At 39.2% G+C, this 14,098-nt stretch overlaps 1 protein-coding gene, 1 non-coding gene and 1 pseudogene across 2 annotated transcripts; 1 reads left to right on the top strand and 2 right to left on the bottom strand.

Annotated features, from left to right (window-relative positions):
- Nucleotides 1–3,422: 3,422 nt before the first annotated feature.
- On the top strand, nt 3,423–3,496 carry TRNAR-CCU (transfer RNA arginine (anticodon CCU)). Its single transcript has one exon. It is a non-coding gene; the product is annotated as a tRNA-Arg (tRNA).
- A 1,083-nt stretch (nt 3,497–4,579) lies between these two features.
- On the bottom strand, nt 4,580–5,306 carry LOC140958022 (BRI1 kinase inhibitor 1-like; the record flags this gene model as incomplete). The annotated part of the gene is given in 2 exon segments (XM_073415427.1): nt 4,580–4,763; nt 4,765–5,306. Coding segments are annotated over 2 exon segments (726 nt in total), but the record flags the coding sequence as incomplete, so codon positions are not given.
- A 1-nt stretch (nt 5,307) lies between these two features.
- Nucleotides 5,308–13,638, bottom strand: LOC140958021 (probable protein phosphatase 2C 12; annotated as a pseudogene).
- Between the last annotated feature and the right edge of the window lie 460 nt (nt 13,639–14,098).

Raw genomic sequence — 14,098 nt, 5'->3', positions numbered from 1 at the left:
CTCTTACCCTTGGCACTCTGCTGTTTCTCCTCTTCCAGCTCCGTGCGATAGCGCTCCACATCCTCTCGTAACTTTCCATGTTGATACTTGCACTGTTCTATGACATCTCGGAGGTCCATGTTATCACTCCTAACTAGCTCACCCTGATAGATCGACTGGGTAAGGCGGACATGGATCTCATCTTTATCTGCGGTTAGAAGCTCGACCTCTCTCTTTCTCTCACTCAGTCTAGCTCTAAGTCGCTGAATCTGACGGGACTGAAAGTGAAGGGCAAGCTCCTTCATACGGATGGCAGCTTGGGCACGGGTGCGGGGTCGCATAGGGGTAGACGGAGCCATTTCCTGAAATAAAAAAAATGGAAATGCTCAGAATCGACAATAGGCAATATCTAACAGGGGCAATGTGCAATATATATGAAATTTTCGGAAATACATAAATATATATATTTTTTTTTCCAAAAATGGAAAGTTGGGATTTTGACACATGGGTTCGAAGCATATGTCGAGAGGATTCCGGGACAATCGACGGAATCGAATTCGGAATTTCATATGAGAAGTTATAGGGTTTACGAATATTTCCTAAAACGGCAAAAACGACGTTTCGGAGGCCTAAACGAAGGAATTTCGCGATTTCAGCCCCTACCTCACGACTTTAGGGTGGTGACTATCGTTCGTTGGGCCGTTTCGAAGGGGATAGCGTCGGCCTCGAGTAAAAATTCGTCCGAAAATTTTTAGGGTTTTTTTTTTTTTTGAAATCGATTTTTCCCAACCGGATTATGAACCTGGCGGCTCTGATACCACTTAAATGTCACGCCCCGAAACTCGTGATTGATACCGGCGTCGTTTAACAATCACACGATCGAAACAACAAGCCTTTCGTAGCACAGTATAAACCAAACCAGTTTATATATCATAATTTAAACGTAACAACAATCGTCTTTCCAAAACGAAATCCAAACGAAAAAGTGATCAATGCGGTAGCGTCTTACAATTCAAAAAGAAAAAAATTCGAAATAACATCTATTACTAATCTCGTGGATCACCAACCCCAAAACTGCTCAGACTCTTCGTCCTCGACCTGTTCTTCGGACTTATCTGGGAGGGGAGAGTAAGGGGATGAGTATTTTGAGAAATACTCAGTAAATGGGGGAATTTCGAACACAACATAAAATTTTATAACATTTTCGAAAACATAACGTATAAATGCAGCATGCTTTTCATAATCGTAACATCGTATTCGTAACATAATAACACTGCGATTTTTTCACCTTTAACGGTTTACTGACGTCAGTCCCTAAGTTTTAATCCTCTAAGGGGGCGAGGCCATAAAACGGTTCTATCCCACCGTGAAGGGCCATATGTTGGAATTCCACCCATTTTCAGGGAATTCTCACAGTGTCAAAACATAAAACGTACCAAAATTTCAAAAACGTATAAACGGGAGACGGAGCTCGACCGAATTTTAAAACCAAAACCGAAAAGTTCATATGTATAAAACCGAAATTTTAAGATTTAAAACAGCCCACTTACAGTGTTTGAATGCTAAGAAAACGAGGTGGCTTGGCTTCGGGATTAGGGCCTTCTTCGGACAGAACTTCGGCTTAATTTCTTGGACGACTTTGAGTAGATTTTTGGCTTGGGAGAGCTGCTGAATTTCGAAAATATGCAGCAAGGGTTTCGAATTTTGTGGTGTGTGAGTGGCTAGGTATGGTGGACTATTTATAGGTGAAGGGAGGGGAGCCAAATTTGGTACTCAAATCATACCAAAACTCATGCCAAATCTCATAGATTGACTCCAATATTTCTTGCAAATTTTCGAAAATCTTGATGCCTAATCAATGAGATTTATTCCTTGATCTCATGCTCTCCATTGGTTTTGAGATTTAGGTTGCTAGGTGGGATGGATTTTGGTCAACCTTGGGATGATTTAAATTCCATGTACACTAGTATCTATCCACCACAACAATTTGGTAATTAATCTAGGAAAATTTTCGAAAATTCCTAACAATAATCATGCCTTAATTCTTTTAATTTGCATGATACTCAAATCTTACAAGAATTTCCTTCCAAATTCGAAAATTGCATGCCTTGATGTATTATTATTGACTTGGCAAATTATGAACGAATATAAATTGACATGTAAATCGAAATCAAGAATCAGACTTCACCATCTTACTAGTTGGAAATGGAAATTAATTGTGAGCATCAAGTCTTGAATAATACCATTCTAAGCACAAACATCATCACATTTGTCATTCTCAATGGACACAATAACTAGAAACAATTGGACCGGTTCGAATACAATTTTTTCCTTGAATGATATTTACTATCCATATTCTAACCTATCAATTGTAGAATTCATATCCATTAAACCTATACTCCTACATGTTCCAGCATCAGCTTGGCCATCCAACAGCTCTCAGTTGCAATAACTTCACAATTAAACTATTATGCAACCTTCATCCATATTCAAAATGAGTAACTTATTCATATGAACAGCTTTGAGGTTTAATAAGACAATTACAGCATCCGAATGGGAATTGGGCATACTCACTGAAACATCCAAATGCGGACCATTTTATCTTTCCGTATCCTTCCTTATTCTTGCAATAATGTAAATAAATTAATAAAATTTAGTATACAAATGAGCAATCATGCACAAAAAATGCTAAATTTAAAGGAACTGGAACGCAATCCATAAAATATAAAAGATTGCGAAAAAAGAGAGAGGAAAGAGCTTACTTTCCAGAATGCAGGATCATTCTCACAAAGCCCACCAGCGGCACGGTATCCTCCAAAATCTGGTCCTCCCAATCCACCCAGGCATCACCACCTCCACCACCCACTTTCCCACTTACTTTCTCCGGCATTTCATCAGCAGAGTGTGACACAGCAGGCTTCCTCAGAAAATCCGACCCATACGCCGCCGTCTCCTCGCCACTCCGGACCGCCCCACCTCCGGCCGACCCGGCCTTTATCGTAAAACTAATACGCAATCTTGGACTATTGAATGGAAAAGATAACAAAAATGGAGATGCAGTTAGGTTCTGTGAGATGGAATTTCTTCGAAAGGCACCGATTGGTGGAGGATTCGAAAAAGGAATTAAAGCCATTTTGATGATGAAGTAAAGAGGAAGAGAATTATTTTACTGATTCACTACATATACTTGACATTTTGTTCATCGTTTGCGGTACTGCCTGTAGAGCTTAGGAGTGGAAGGTAAAAAGAGAATGCCCCTTTGGCGGGCGGATTTTGGATAACGGGTCACGGGTCTGGCATTTCACATAACCAACCCGATTGATGCTTGATACTGGTCCAAAGACTCCACACTAAAGCCCATTTAACTTGTAGGGCCAAATGCAAGGCCCATTTATTTTAAAGTAAATATATAAATTAATTAAATTCACATACCCTGAGTGTAGGCGCCTGTAGCTCAGTGGATAGAGCGTCTGTTTCCTAAGCAGAAAGTCGTAGGTTTCGACCCCTACCTGGCGCGCGCTGTGTTTTCTAACCGCAAATCTTCCACTACAAAAAAAACGGAGATTTGTAACCAAATTAGAGACCGCCAATAATTTTGGTCTCTAATTTGAGACCGAAGTTTAAAATACCGGTCTCTAAATAAATTAGAGACCGATAATTTTGTCGGTCTCTAATTTGAGACCGATACACTATATCGACCGATATAATCTATCGGTCTCTAATTTGATACCGAAGCTTGTAATATCGGTCACTAAATTTATTTCGTCACATTTTTTTATTTAATATTATTTTTGTATCACGACTTTTTATTCTACTCACAAATTGAAGACTGAATTTTATTTAGGTCTCTAATCGGAGACTGATATATTGAATCGGTCTCTAATTTGAGATCGATTACGTTGTCAGTTACTAATGTGAGACCGAAATACTAAAGTGGTCTCTATTTTTCTGTAGAGACCGATTTGTCGGTCTTGTTTTTCTTGTAGTGTTCTCTTTTTCTTAAGCTTTATCAAGCCCATTTATGTTCTTTTTTTGTGGGGCTTTATATCTTTTTCAATTTTGTCGCAAAATCATTTCCAAAATTAATGAACTCATACTGTTCAATTGATAGGTCTCTCGATCGGTCGTAGTGTTTGCTTTTATAATGTTTAAATTTTCTATATATTCTAATTGAGTCTAATTTTTTATAAACTATTTAATGATATGCATTTGAGAGCGATAACATCTCCTTAAAAAATTAGCGCGCGTGTCAAATTTTCAGTCTACACAAGTTAACGTGCAAGACTTTGAAGCAAGAAAAGTGTGGAGTTCTTCCAAAAGAATTACCACTTTTATCAGATGTACCCTTTTATTTATAAGTTTTTGCATATAGGAATATTTTATATACACGTTGTTTATTGAAAACCACGAAAGCCATGTGTGATCTCCCAAAAACTGCACATTCCGATAATCATCAAGCTATCAATTTAAACTAAATATTGATAGTTCGTAACTTGTTCAAATTCATGAAAACTAGAAATTATTGGTAAAAAGAATCAAACAGAAATTCAAATATTACTATTTAATTAGACAAGGTAAATTTTGTACAATTAACTATAAATTATTTCACATGTATTGTTTCTTTAGCAGCAACGGATTTCTTGCAATGAGCAATTGCGGATTGAATTGCGGCCTGTAATTCTTCCATGGTACTGTCTCTTGCAGTAGGAGTAGAAGTTCCACTTGCCATCAAAAGGCCACTATTTGTAGGAGAATTCCTCATTGAAGCTGGTGCTGAGAATTCTCGATCCTCTCAGTTCCTTCTTGTTTCTTACACGTAAATTCCCCGAAATTGACAAATAAGTTTGACCGTGGAACTGAGGATTCATTCTCCTGTTTCTTAAAGAAAGAAATGGATTTATGAATCTCATGTACCTTTTCACGACAGTACTTAAGTTGAACTTGAACTTTCTCTTCTGTTTTCGATCTGTTTCTTGTCTACCCTTGTCCTGTTTTTCTTCACACTCCTTTCTCCATTTCGAAAACCCAAAGAAAGAGAAGGATATTGGTTTCCTAGGTCTCCCAGCTTCTTCTTTCAAAACACTGCTGCAACTTTCTTGGCTAGTGGGATTAATATGATCAATGCTGATATATTCTTTCTGGTCGGTGTAAGTATTGGAGCTCGAGTTATATTCTCCGGGAAGTTCTTCAATTGGGAGGGTGAAACCGTCGAATGAATCGGTGGAGGTGCGGGGGTAGATAGGGTGATTAGAGAGGTAGTGCAAAGGAAGTAAATGCCCATGGAAGAAAATTTTGTCTGCAGGCGATAAGTCGATGGCAAATGAAGAATCGAGAACTACGAGAAGGCATACCTCCAGAAGATCTTTTCCCTTCCATGGTTTCTTTCTTCTCTTGACAGGTCAAGCAAAGGAAGGGACCATCCCAAGGCCGTAATTTTCTAGGGTCAGATGTTCCTGCATGTATGGATATACCGTCTCCAGGTTTTATTTCCACTTGGCAAACTGCGCACATGAATAACTTGAACATATTGCAGATCGGGTACTTCGAGTCCAACCTGTAATCCAGAAAAACTGAAACCATTGAAATCCCGGTAGGTGATAACGGGTATAGTTTTTTCCGAAGATATGGACACACACCCGGTGTTTTTATCTTACAACAGACGAGCTCAAAGTGGTTTCTATGTGTTCCCAATGAATCTGAAGTAAGTTTCTTAGTTCGGATAATGTTGATTCTCCTGGTGTATAGAATAGAAAGAGCTTAAACAGTACATAGATACCTTTCTGAAAGTGAAGCTGAGCCTTCCTCAAATAATTCCTCTACAGCATCTGGTGGCATTCCTCGACAACACTCAAAAAGCTGTTTCTGCAGATAATGCGTCCCAAACACCATCACTTAGAGATAATAAGTCTGCCTCCAGTTGTCGATAGCTGCAAATATAGTGATTGTTGTCGTTTTACATAAAACTGTTTTCATTCACAATTGTAAACTATGTGGATCATGGCTCCATACCTACTTAAATTTTCAGGAAAAGATGAAAATAAAAATCTCATGACCTTGCTTTAGAGAAGTCTCCCATAAATAAGATTAGCCAAGGAAATAATAATTTTATTTTTCTTTTCATAAATAATCTTCGATTTCAACAACTATTCTTACTTTACTCGGTCCATAGATTGTGTCTAATGAAGGCATATATCCAAGACAAGAAATGAGTATTGATATGAGGCAGACCAGATGTACATAACTTTTGATCACTTCCACCGAAAAGCTCATAGTCATGGAGAAAATTTAGATATTCATTACATTTAATCAACGGTAACCAAATAACCAATCTCAAACAACTTTGTTGTTAGAATTTGAATGATCTTACATTGCCTTTTTTCAACAATTCTACTATTTACAAATAGAAAGTCTTTTGAAAACTATAATTTTTACATTTTTTTCTTCCCCTGAACAGTTACTGAAAACGTTTTAAGTTTCAATTCTGAAAAAACAACATTTTCCTTCAAAACGAACATTCACTTGCTTTACATAAGGAACTGGAACTATGAATTCTCCAACATCCATATCTCCAATAGATCGTGAAAGACACAATCCACCAGGCCAACATCTTAACGGACCAATCTACAATGAACCAACGCACAGATAAGAAATCTACTATTAAAATTCAAAAAACTATGTATAAATTAAAAAGAAAAGTCAGATATAATAATTAAAGGTGCGAGGTGCACACTAGCATAATGAAACAAATGTTCATGGATTTATGTGCAAAATGAATTACATTACCTTGTAATCACATTGAATTCCCAATCCATATTCTATAAACCATTCAACAATAATGGAACAAGTGTTCATGAATTTATGTGACAAATGAATGATATTACATTCAATTTCACACTGAATTCCCAATCCTGTGAAATTTATAGATGCATGTAACATGAATAGAAGAGGCAAGCAAGTGAAAGAACTAAAATTGGCCCTCGGAAAACGACTAAACTTCCAACAAAAGCAACATAATAATTTCAAGTTAAAGCATCTATATGAGTCGCATTCACACCATAACCAACAATGTAACTTTGTCAAGCTATTCACAGCATAATTCTCTGCAGAACCATGACAAACAGCAGTCTTCTATTGGATGTATTGGACATGAGTTGAGCGAGAGAAACTGAAAACTCTATTATTGCTCAAGTGAAGTATGAAGACTTGTTTTGTACAGATATATACATCCGCTAGTAAACTAACTAACTAAAATCAGTGAACAACTAACTGAGATACTAACTGATAATTAGCTGACTAAGCATTAATTAAAAGCTAATACGCCCCCTCAAGATGGACGGTATATGTCATGAATAGCCATCTTGGACATGAGATTCGATAAGGATGAGAAGGGGAGTGGTTTTGTAAACATATCGGCGAGTTGTAGGTGTGACCGGATGGGAAGAAGCTTGATGACCCCAGCAACTATCTTTTCCCGAACAAAGTGACAATCTATCTCGATGTGTTTAGTGCGTTCATGAAAAATCGGATTGTTTGCAATGTGAATGGCAGCATGATTGTCACAGAAGATGACAGCTGGAGAAGGCACAGCAACATGGAGGTCTTTTAACAGCTGCAAGATCCAGACAAGTTCACTCGTAGTTCCCGCGAGCGCTCGATATTCTGCTTCGGCAGAAGATCGAGAAGTGGTGGTTTGTTTCTTGGCTTTCCAAGATATAAGTGAATTGCCAAGAAAGATGCAGAAGCCTGTGACAGAACGACGAGTATCCGGACATGACGCCCAATCAGCATCTGAAAATGCTTTAAGTTGAAGTGATGAAGTAGCTGAAAAGAAAATGCCTTGGCCAGGTGATGATTTAAGATATCGAAGAAGATGATGAACTGCTGTCAAATGGGCGGAACGCGGTTGAGCAACGAATTGACTCAGCTTGTGGACAGCATATGTGATGTCAGGACGTGAAATGGTGAGGTACAGGAGGCGACCAATGAGACGTCTATACATAGAGGAGTCTGGGAGCAACTCTCCTTGATCAGCTGATAAATGAATAGTTGGATCCATGGGAGTGGTAGTTGGCTTTCCAGCAAGAAATCCAGTATCCTCCAAGAGTTGTAACGCATATTGACGTTGACAAAGGGAAATCCAGTCCTTTGAACGAGCAATTTCCATCCCTAGAAAGTACTTCAAGGACCCCAAATCCTTCAATTTAAAATGACTGTGGAGGAAGTTTTTGAGGGAGTCAATGGTAGGCCGAGATGGGCCAACGATGATGATATCATCAACATACACCAACAACGCAATAAAGGATGAATCTGTTCCTTTAGTAAACAAGGTGTAGTCTGATTTTGATTGAGTGAAACCAAAACTAAGAAGCGAATGAGAAAATTTGGAATACCACTGCCGAGAAGCTTGTTTGAGGCCGTATAAGGACTTATTGAGCTTACACACTAAACGATCAGAACGAGCCCTTGAACTTGGTATCTTGGAATAACCTAAAGGCAAATCCATATAAACGTCTTCGAATAAGTCTCCATTGAGAAAGGCGTTGTTGACATCCAGCTGGACTAAAAACCAATTGTTGATGGCAGCAAGGGCCAATAGAATTTTGACAGTTGCAAGTTTAGCCACAGGTGAAAATGTCTCAAAGAAATCAACACCCTCTTGTTGAGTGTAGCCTTTAGCCACTAATCGAGCTTTGTAACGATCGACCGATCCATTGGAGGCATATTTGACTTTGAATACCCAACGACATCCAATGGTATGCTTGCCCTGTGGTAAATGTACAATAGACCACGTGCAATTTTCTTCTAAGGCCGATAGTTCATCACTCATAGCATTTCTCCATTGAGGGTATTGAACAGCCTCATGATAGAACTTTGGCTCAAATTTGGCAGAGACATTGAGAGCAAAGGCTCTATGATGCTGTGTTAAAAGATCATAAGAAAGATGATTGCTTAAAGGATATGGAACCGAGCAATCTGTTTGTGGTTTTTGCAGTAGCAAATTGCAATGATAGTCCCGAAGATATGACTGTGGCTGAGAAACTCTGGTAGATGTTCGAGTTGGTGCTTGGATTTGTGTGGACTGAAGATCAGATTGGATGAGGATTTCATCCACTGTAGGAGTCGGTAAGCTTTCTGGAATACATGTATTGTTAGCAGCAGAATGAAAGTCTTCAAGTGCTGGTTTGGGTAGCACAACATCAGGAAACAAATCAACTAAAGGTTCTGATGTATCACTTGAGTGAAATGGAAAAATATTCTCATGGAACACCACGTCCCGTGAAACAAACACCTCAGAATTGTGAATATCATACATTTTATACCCTTTCATTCCAGGTGGATAGCCTAGAAAAACACACGTCCTTGCTCGTGGTTGGAATTTATGCCTTGGAGCAGGAAGTGTGGAAGCAAAACCTAAACATCCAAAGACCCTGAGAGCAGAGTAGTCAAAAGTATGTTTGTACAAGAGTTCATAAGGAGTCTTGTGTTGTAGCCAAGGGGAAGGAATCCTATTTATCAAAAAAGTTGCTGTCAAGACACACTCGCCCCAAAATCTGAGAGGGACTCGTGACTGAAAATACAAGGACCTGGCCACATTCAGCAAATGCTGATGTTTTCTCTCAACCACAGAATTTTGTTCTGGTCTTTGTACACAAGAGAATTGATGTATCATCCCTTTTGTGTGGACTAAATCAGTGAATGCCAATTCTCGAGCATTATCGGTTCTAATAGCTTTGATCTTACTATTGAATTGAGTCTCTACCATAACATAGAACCGTGAAACATATTGTGGTGCATCAGATTTGCTGTGAATGAAGAATACCCAAGTAAAATGTGTACAATCATCCACAAGTATGAGGAAGTATCTTTGATCATGTAATGTAGAAACAGTAAATGGTCCCCAAATGTCACAATGTATCAAATCAAAAGGAGATGAAGATATACGATGATTTGAAACAAATGGTAACCTTTTTTGCTTAGCCAAAGGACATATATAGCATGGATTAGTATTGTCCAAAGGGATCCTTTGACATTTCAGCTGATCTTGTATGCGTGCCAGAATTTTGTTGGAGGGATGTCCTAGACGATTATGCCATTCTTGAACAGAGACTAAGTTTGCAGGAAGTTCAGAGGGTGTGTCCACTTCGAGAACGTAGAGATTGTCCACTCTGTTACCCTTGCCAATCGTCTTCTTGAGGTTGAGATCCTGGATCACAAACTTGTCACGGGAAAAACTTATAACCATCTTAGTATGCGCTATGAACGAACCAACAGAAAACAAATTGAACTTGAAGGCCGGGACAAACAGAACATCCCGAAGAATTAAATCATCATTGATCTTGACATCGCCACATGACTCAACATTAACATGTGTATGGTTTGGTAATGTGACAACTGAATTCCGTATGGGTTTCATGGAGATAAAGTCTTTAGAACTTGAGCATATATGTCGTGAGGCTCCAGAATCCATTATCCAACTGGAAGACGACATTAAGGAATGTGGCACATATATAGAGAGGCAAGTACCTGAAGGATGCGATGTGTTGGCTACATCATGAGACTTATTCACAGTAGATGATAGATGGTTGGCAAACATGGTCATGAGTTGGTCATACTGATTTTTGTTCAGACCTTGAAAAAAGTGCTCACTTTTGCTGTCAAATACATCAGTTGCAGCCTCAGGAGAATTTAGTTGGCTTGAGGCTAAATTAACCGGATGAGTTTGAGGTGGAAAATGGTTCCGAGGAGGTCTTGACTTGAACCCCGGTGGATAACCATGTATCTTGTAGCATGTGTCCAGAGTATGACCATGCATATTGCACGTGGAGCAGAAAGGACGTTCTCTCGGATAATTCCTCACGTTGTAACGAGGCTTACCTCTGAATGCAGATCCCATGTTATCGTTTGAAAACCTGGTTGATTCTCCCTTGATTGGCTCTCCTTTTACTGCAAGCGTCAAGCCATCGGATGAATATGTGGGTGTACCAATCTGCCGTTGCCTTTCTTCTTGGATGATCATAGAGAACACCTTGTTAATTGGAGGCAAAGGATCAATCAACAGAACTTGGCTCCTGACCTGGGAGAATGATTCATTAAGCCCCATCAGAAAGGCTAGCACATAGTCCATCTGATGATGCAGCTCCAGTTTCTTAATTCCTTCACAACAGTTCCCACAAATGCATTGAGGTCTGAAATTGTTGAGCTCTTCCCAAATGGCCTTGAGCTTTGTGAAATATACACTTACAGACGATTCACCTTGACGATGATTGATTAATTCACGCCTTAGTTGAAATATTCTCGGACCATTGCTCTGCTGAAAACGATCTTTGAGATCTTGCCAAATATCCACAGCAGAATCTGCGAAGATGATACTTGCTGATATATCCTTTGAGACGGAATTGAGTATCCATGAAATCACAATGTTGTTATTTCGCTTCCACGAAGTCAACAAATTCGGATCTGAATTATCAGGTTTTGGGATTGATCCATCCACAAACCCCAGCTTGTTCTTCACAGAGAGAGCTATGATCATAGCACGATACCAGGAGGCAAAGTTATCTCCGGTCAGTAGTTGAGAGACAAGAACAAGCCCTGGGCCATCGGAGTGATGTATATAGTAAGGATTCATGGAATCATCAAAATTAGCCATCGCTTGTGCCATTGCAGAAATAAACCGTGAAGTTGGATTAATTCAGCTTCATCGTCGGAGTATGCGGAGCGGCGAGCATCTCAACTTGATCGGAGATCGGAGATCTTCAATCGAGTGAGCAGTTATGCTCTGATACCATATTGGATGTATTGGACATGAGTTGAGCGAAAGAAACTGAAAACTCTATTATTGCTCAAGTGAAGTATGAAGACTTGTTTTGTACAGATATATACATCCGCTAGTAAACTAACTAACTAAAATCAGTGAACAACTAACTGAGATACTAACTGATAATTAGCTGACTAAGCATTAATTAAAATCTAATATCTTCGGACATTAAAATTGATGTCAAATTTCATGCATATTTTACTGTGAGTAGAATCGTTTCACAGTCAAATATAAAATCATTGTGCTCTCTCACAGTTAATGTGAAACCAACAATAATTTACTTCGACAAGAATTATACCTCTGTGCCACCTCCGGTATTAAGCCTCCCGACCTCACCTCCACTAGATGTTATTCTTTCCCTTCTATTTAAGAAAAAAATCAAAGAACTGAAGCATTTTTACAGAAAATATACTCCAGAGTACTTGTATGGCCTAGAACAAATAACTTACTCTTCTTCACTGCATTCAAGTCTATGATCTGCTGACAGATAATATATTTCCCCCTCACTGGATTCAAGTATGGCGCGAGAATCACCAACCGAAGCAACTGTTACAATCCATCCTTCGATTATTACAAAGGTCACCGTTGTGCCCGAAGTTTGCGCTGATAGATTAACAGACCAATAATTAGCAGTCATTTGCATGAGAGAAAGACCAAAGGTTGTGTTAAATTTTAAATGATAGATCGGAAGAGAAGTGAAGGGTAGAATTTACATTCAAAATTTTTAGAAAGAATGCTCAGAAGCATAATTATAACTAAAACTGCTTGTTTAACAATATAGACCTAAACTGGTTCAAAAAAATATATATAGACCCAAACAAAGTTGCACCTTGATGACAGGTGCAAAAGAAAAGAGGTTCATTTTGCATCCAGTGCAAACATTCATGAATGCCGGTTCCGAAATAGCTGTACCTTTTTCCTGGAAATCTTTATCTGTTTTCACAAACCCTGCAACCAAAGCCGTGGGCAATGCCGAGATCCATTCATTACTGTTAAGATCTGGAGGGATAGCATGCAAAATGTTGGTCAAGAGATTCTCTTTGGAATATATAGCAGCCGCAGATCCATTATGGCCATCAAATAACTGCACGAAAGAATGTGGAAAAAATAATATCTGTTCGAAGAAAGTAAAGGGTCGATGCGCATGCCTGATAACATTTTGGATCCCTTCGTAACAATGACAAAAGAAACGTTATTCCGAGAAATGAAGAAAAGAATTCAACTGTCTCCATTTAAGGATAAGAGAAATGTATCACCCAAATCCCAAATAAGCACACATAACTTTGATTATTCACAAAGTTATCAGAAGAGATAAGAGACTGCATCCATTATCACTCCCGTCTGTTCAAATTTTTCTCAAGAAAATAGAAAAGGTGTCATTGTCACCTACATTATCCATCAAATACGTAATTTCTGAGTACCAAGTATCTACAAGCTTTGCAGTAAATGCCAACATTAACAAAATGAAAAATAAGACCAATTGTGACATTTCACACCAATTATCCAATCAATGCTCAAGTAACATCGACCAATTAAATATAAAGTAAAACAAGAAGAACCACGTACCGCAAACACCGAATATGTGGTGACTCCATCACCTAATACCCGTTCACATTCTGTCTTAATAAACGTCAGGTCCTCGCCTTTCTTGCTCTGATTGGCTTGACCATGTGAGATTTCAGGCCTCTCAATCTTCTCATTGGCCAATTCCCGCTTTAATAAAACAGATAATGGGATTGTATGATGGTCATCACTCTTGGATAACATTGCTCGTCTCACAATCCAACCTCAATAACACTAGAATTTAAGATTTTGGTTTTTCGTCCTTCTCTCCTTTCAAAAAAGAACCTGATACCCCAGGATTGAGGACCGGCTCAGCCCACTCTCGGTAGCCCAAGTAAGTCAGGCCCAACGTTCAGGAGTCCGCGGAAGGTCATCTCCCGCTAAAAGTTCGGGAGGTCATCCTGGAGGTCACCTCGGCCGACCTCCCAAACTCAGTTATACCGAGTTGGTTCAACCAACATGCCGACCTCCCGAGCCGACCTCCCACGAGGACCCAGCCGACCTCCCACGGGGACGTTTTCGCACAGATTGGAGGGTTATTGGCCGACCTCCCATGAGGACGAGAGCTCTTACTTAGATACTACCGAATAGCCCGCGAGAAGCAAGCCCAGAAAGGTAAGCCCATTAAGATTTACTAAATCTTGGCAGAATCTAAACCAAATCTACCAGATATGATCAAATCTTTCACAAGATTCTGAAGATCTAAATCTACCAAAACTGGATTCTATTGTTCTCCTATAA

The sequence above is a fragment of the Primulina huaijiensis genome, chromosome 14 (genome assembly GCF_012295235.1).
Source record: "Primulina huaijiensis isolate GDHJ02 chromosome 14, ASM1229523v2, whole genome shotgun sequence".
NCBI lineage: Eukaryota > Viridiplantae > Streptophyta > Magnoliopsida > Lamiales > Gesneriaceae > Primulina > Primulina huaijiensis.
Note: the sequence above shows the minus strand (reverse complement) of the source record. Positions and strands in the feature narration are given on the sequence as shown.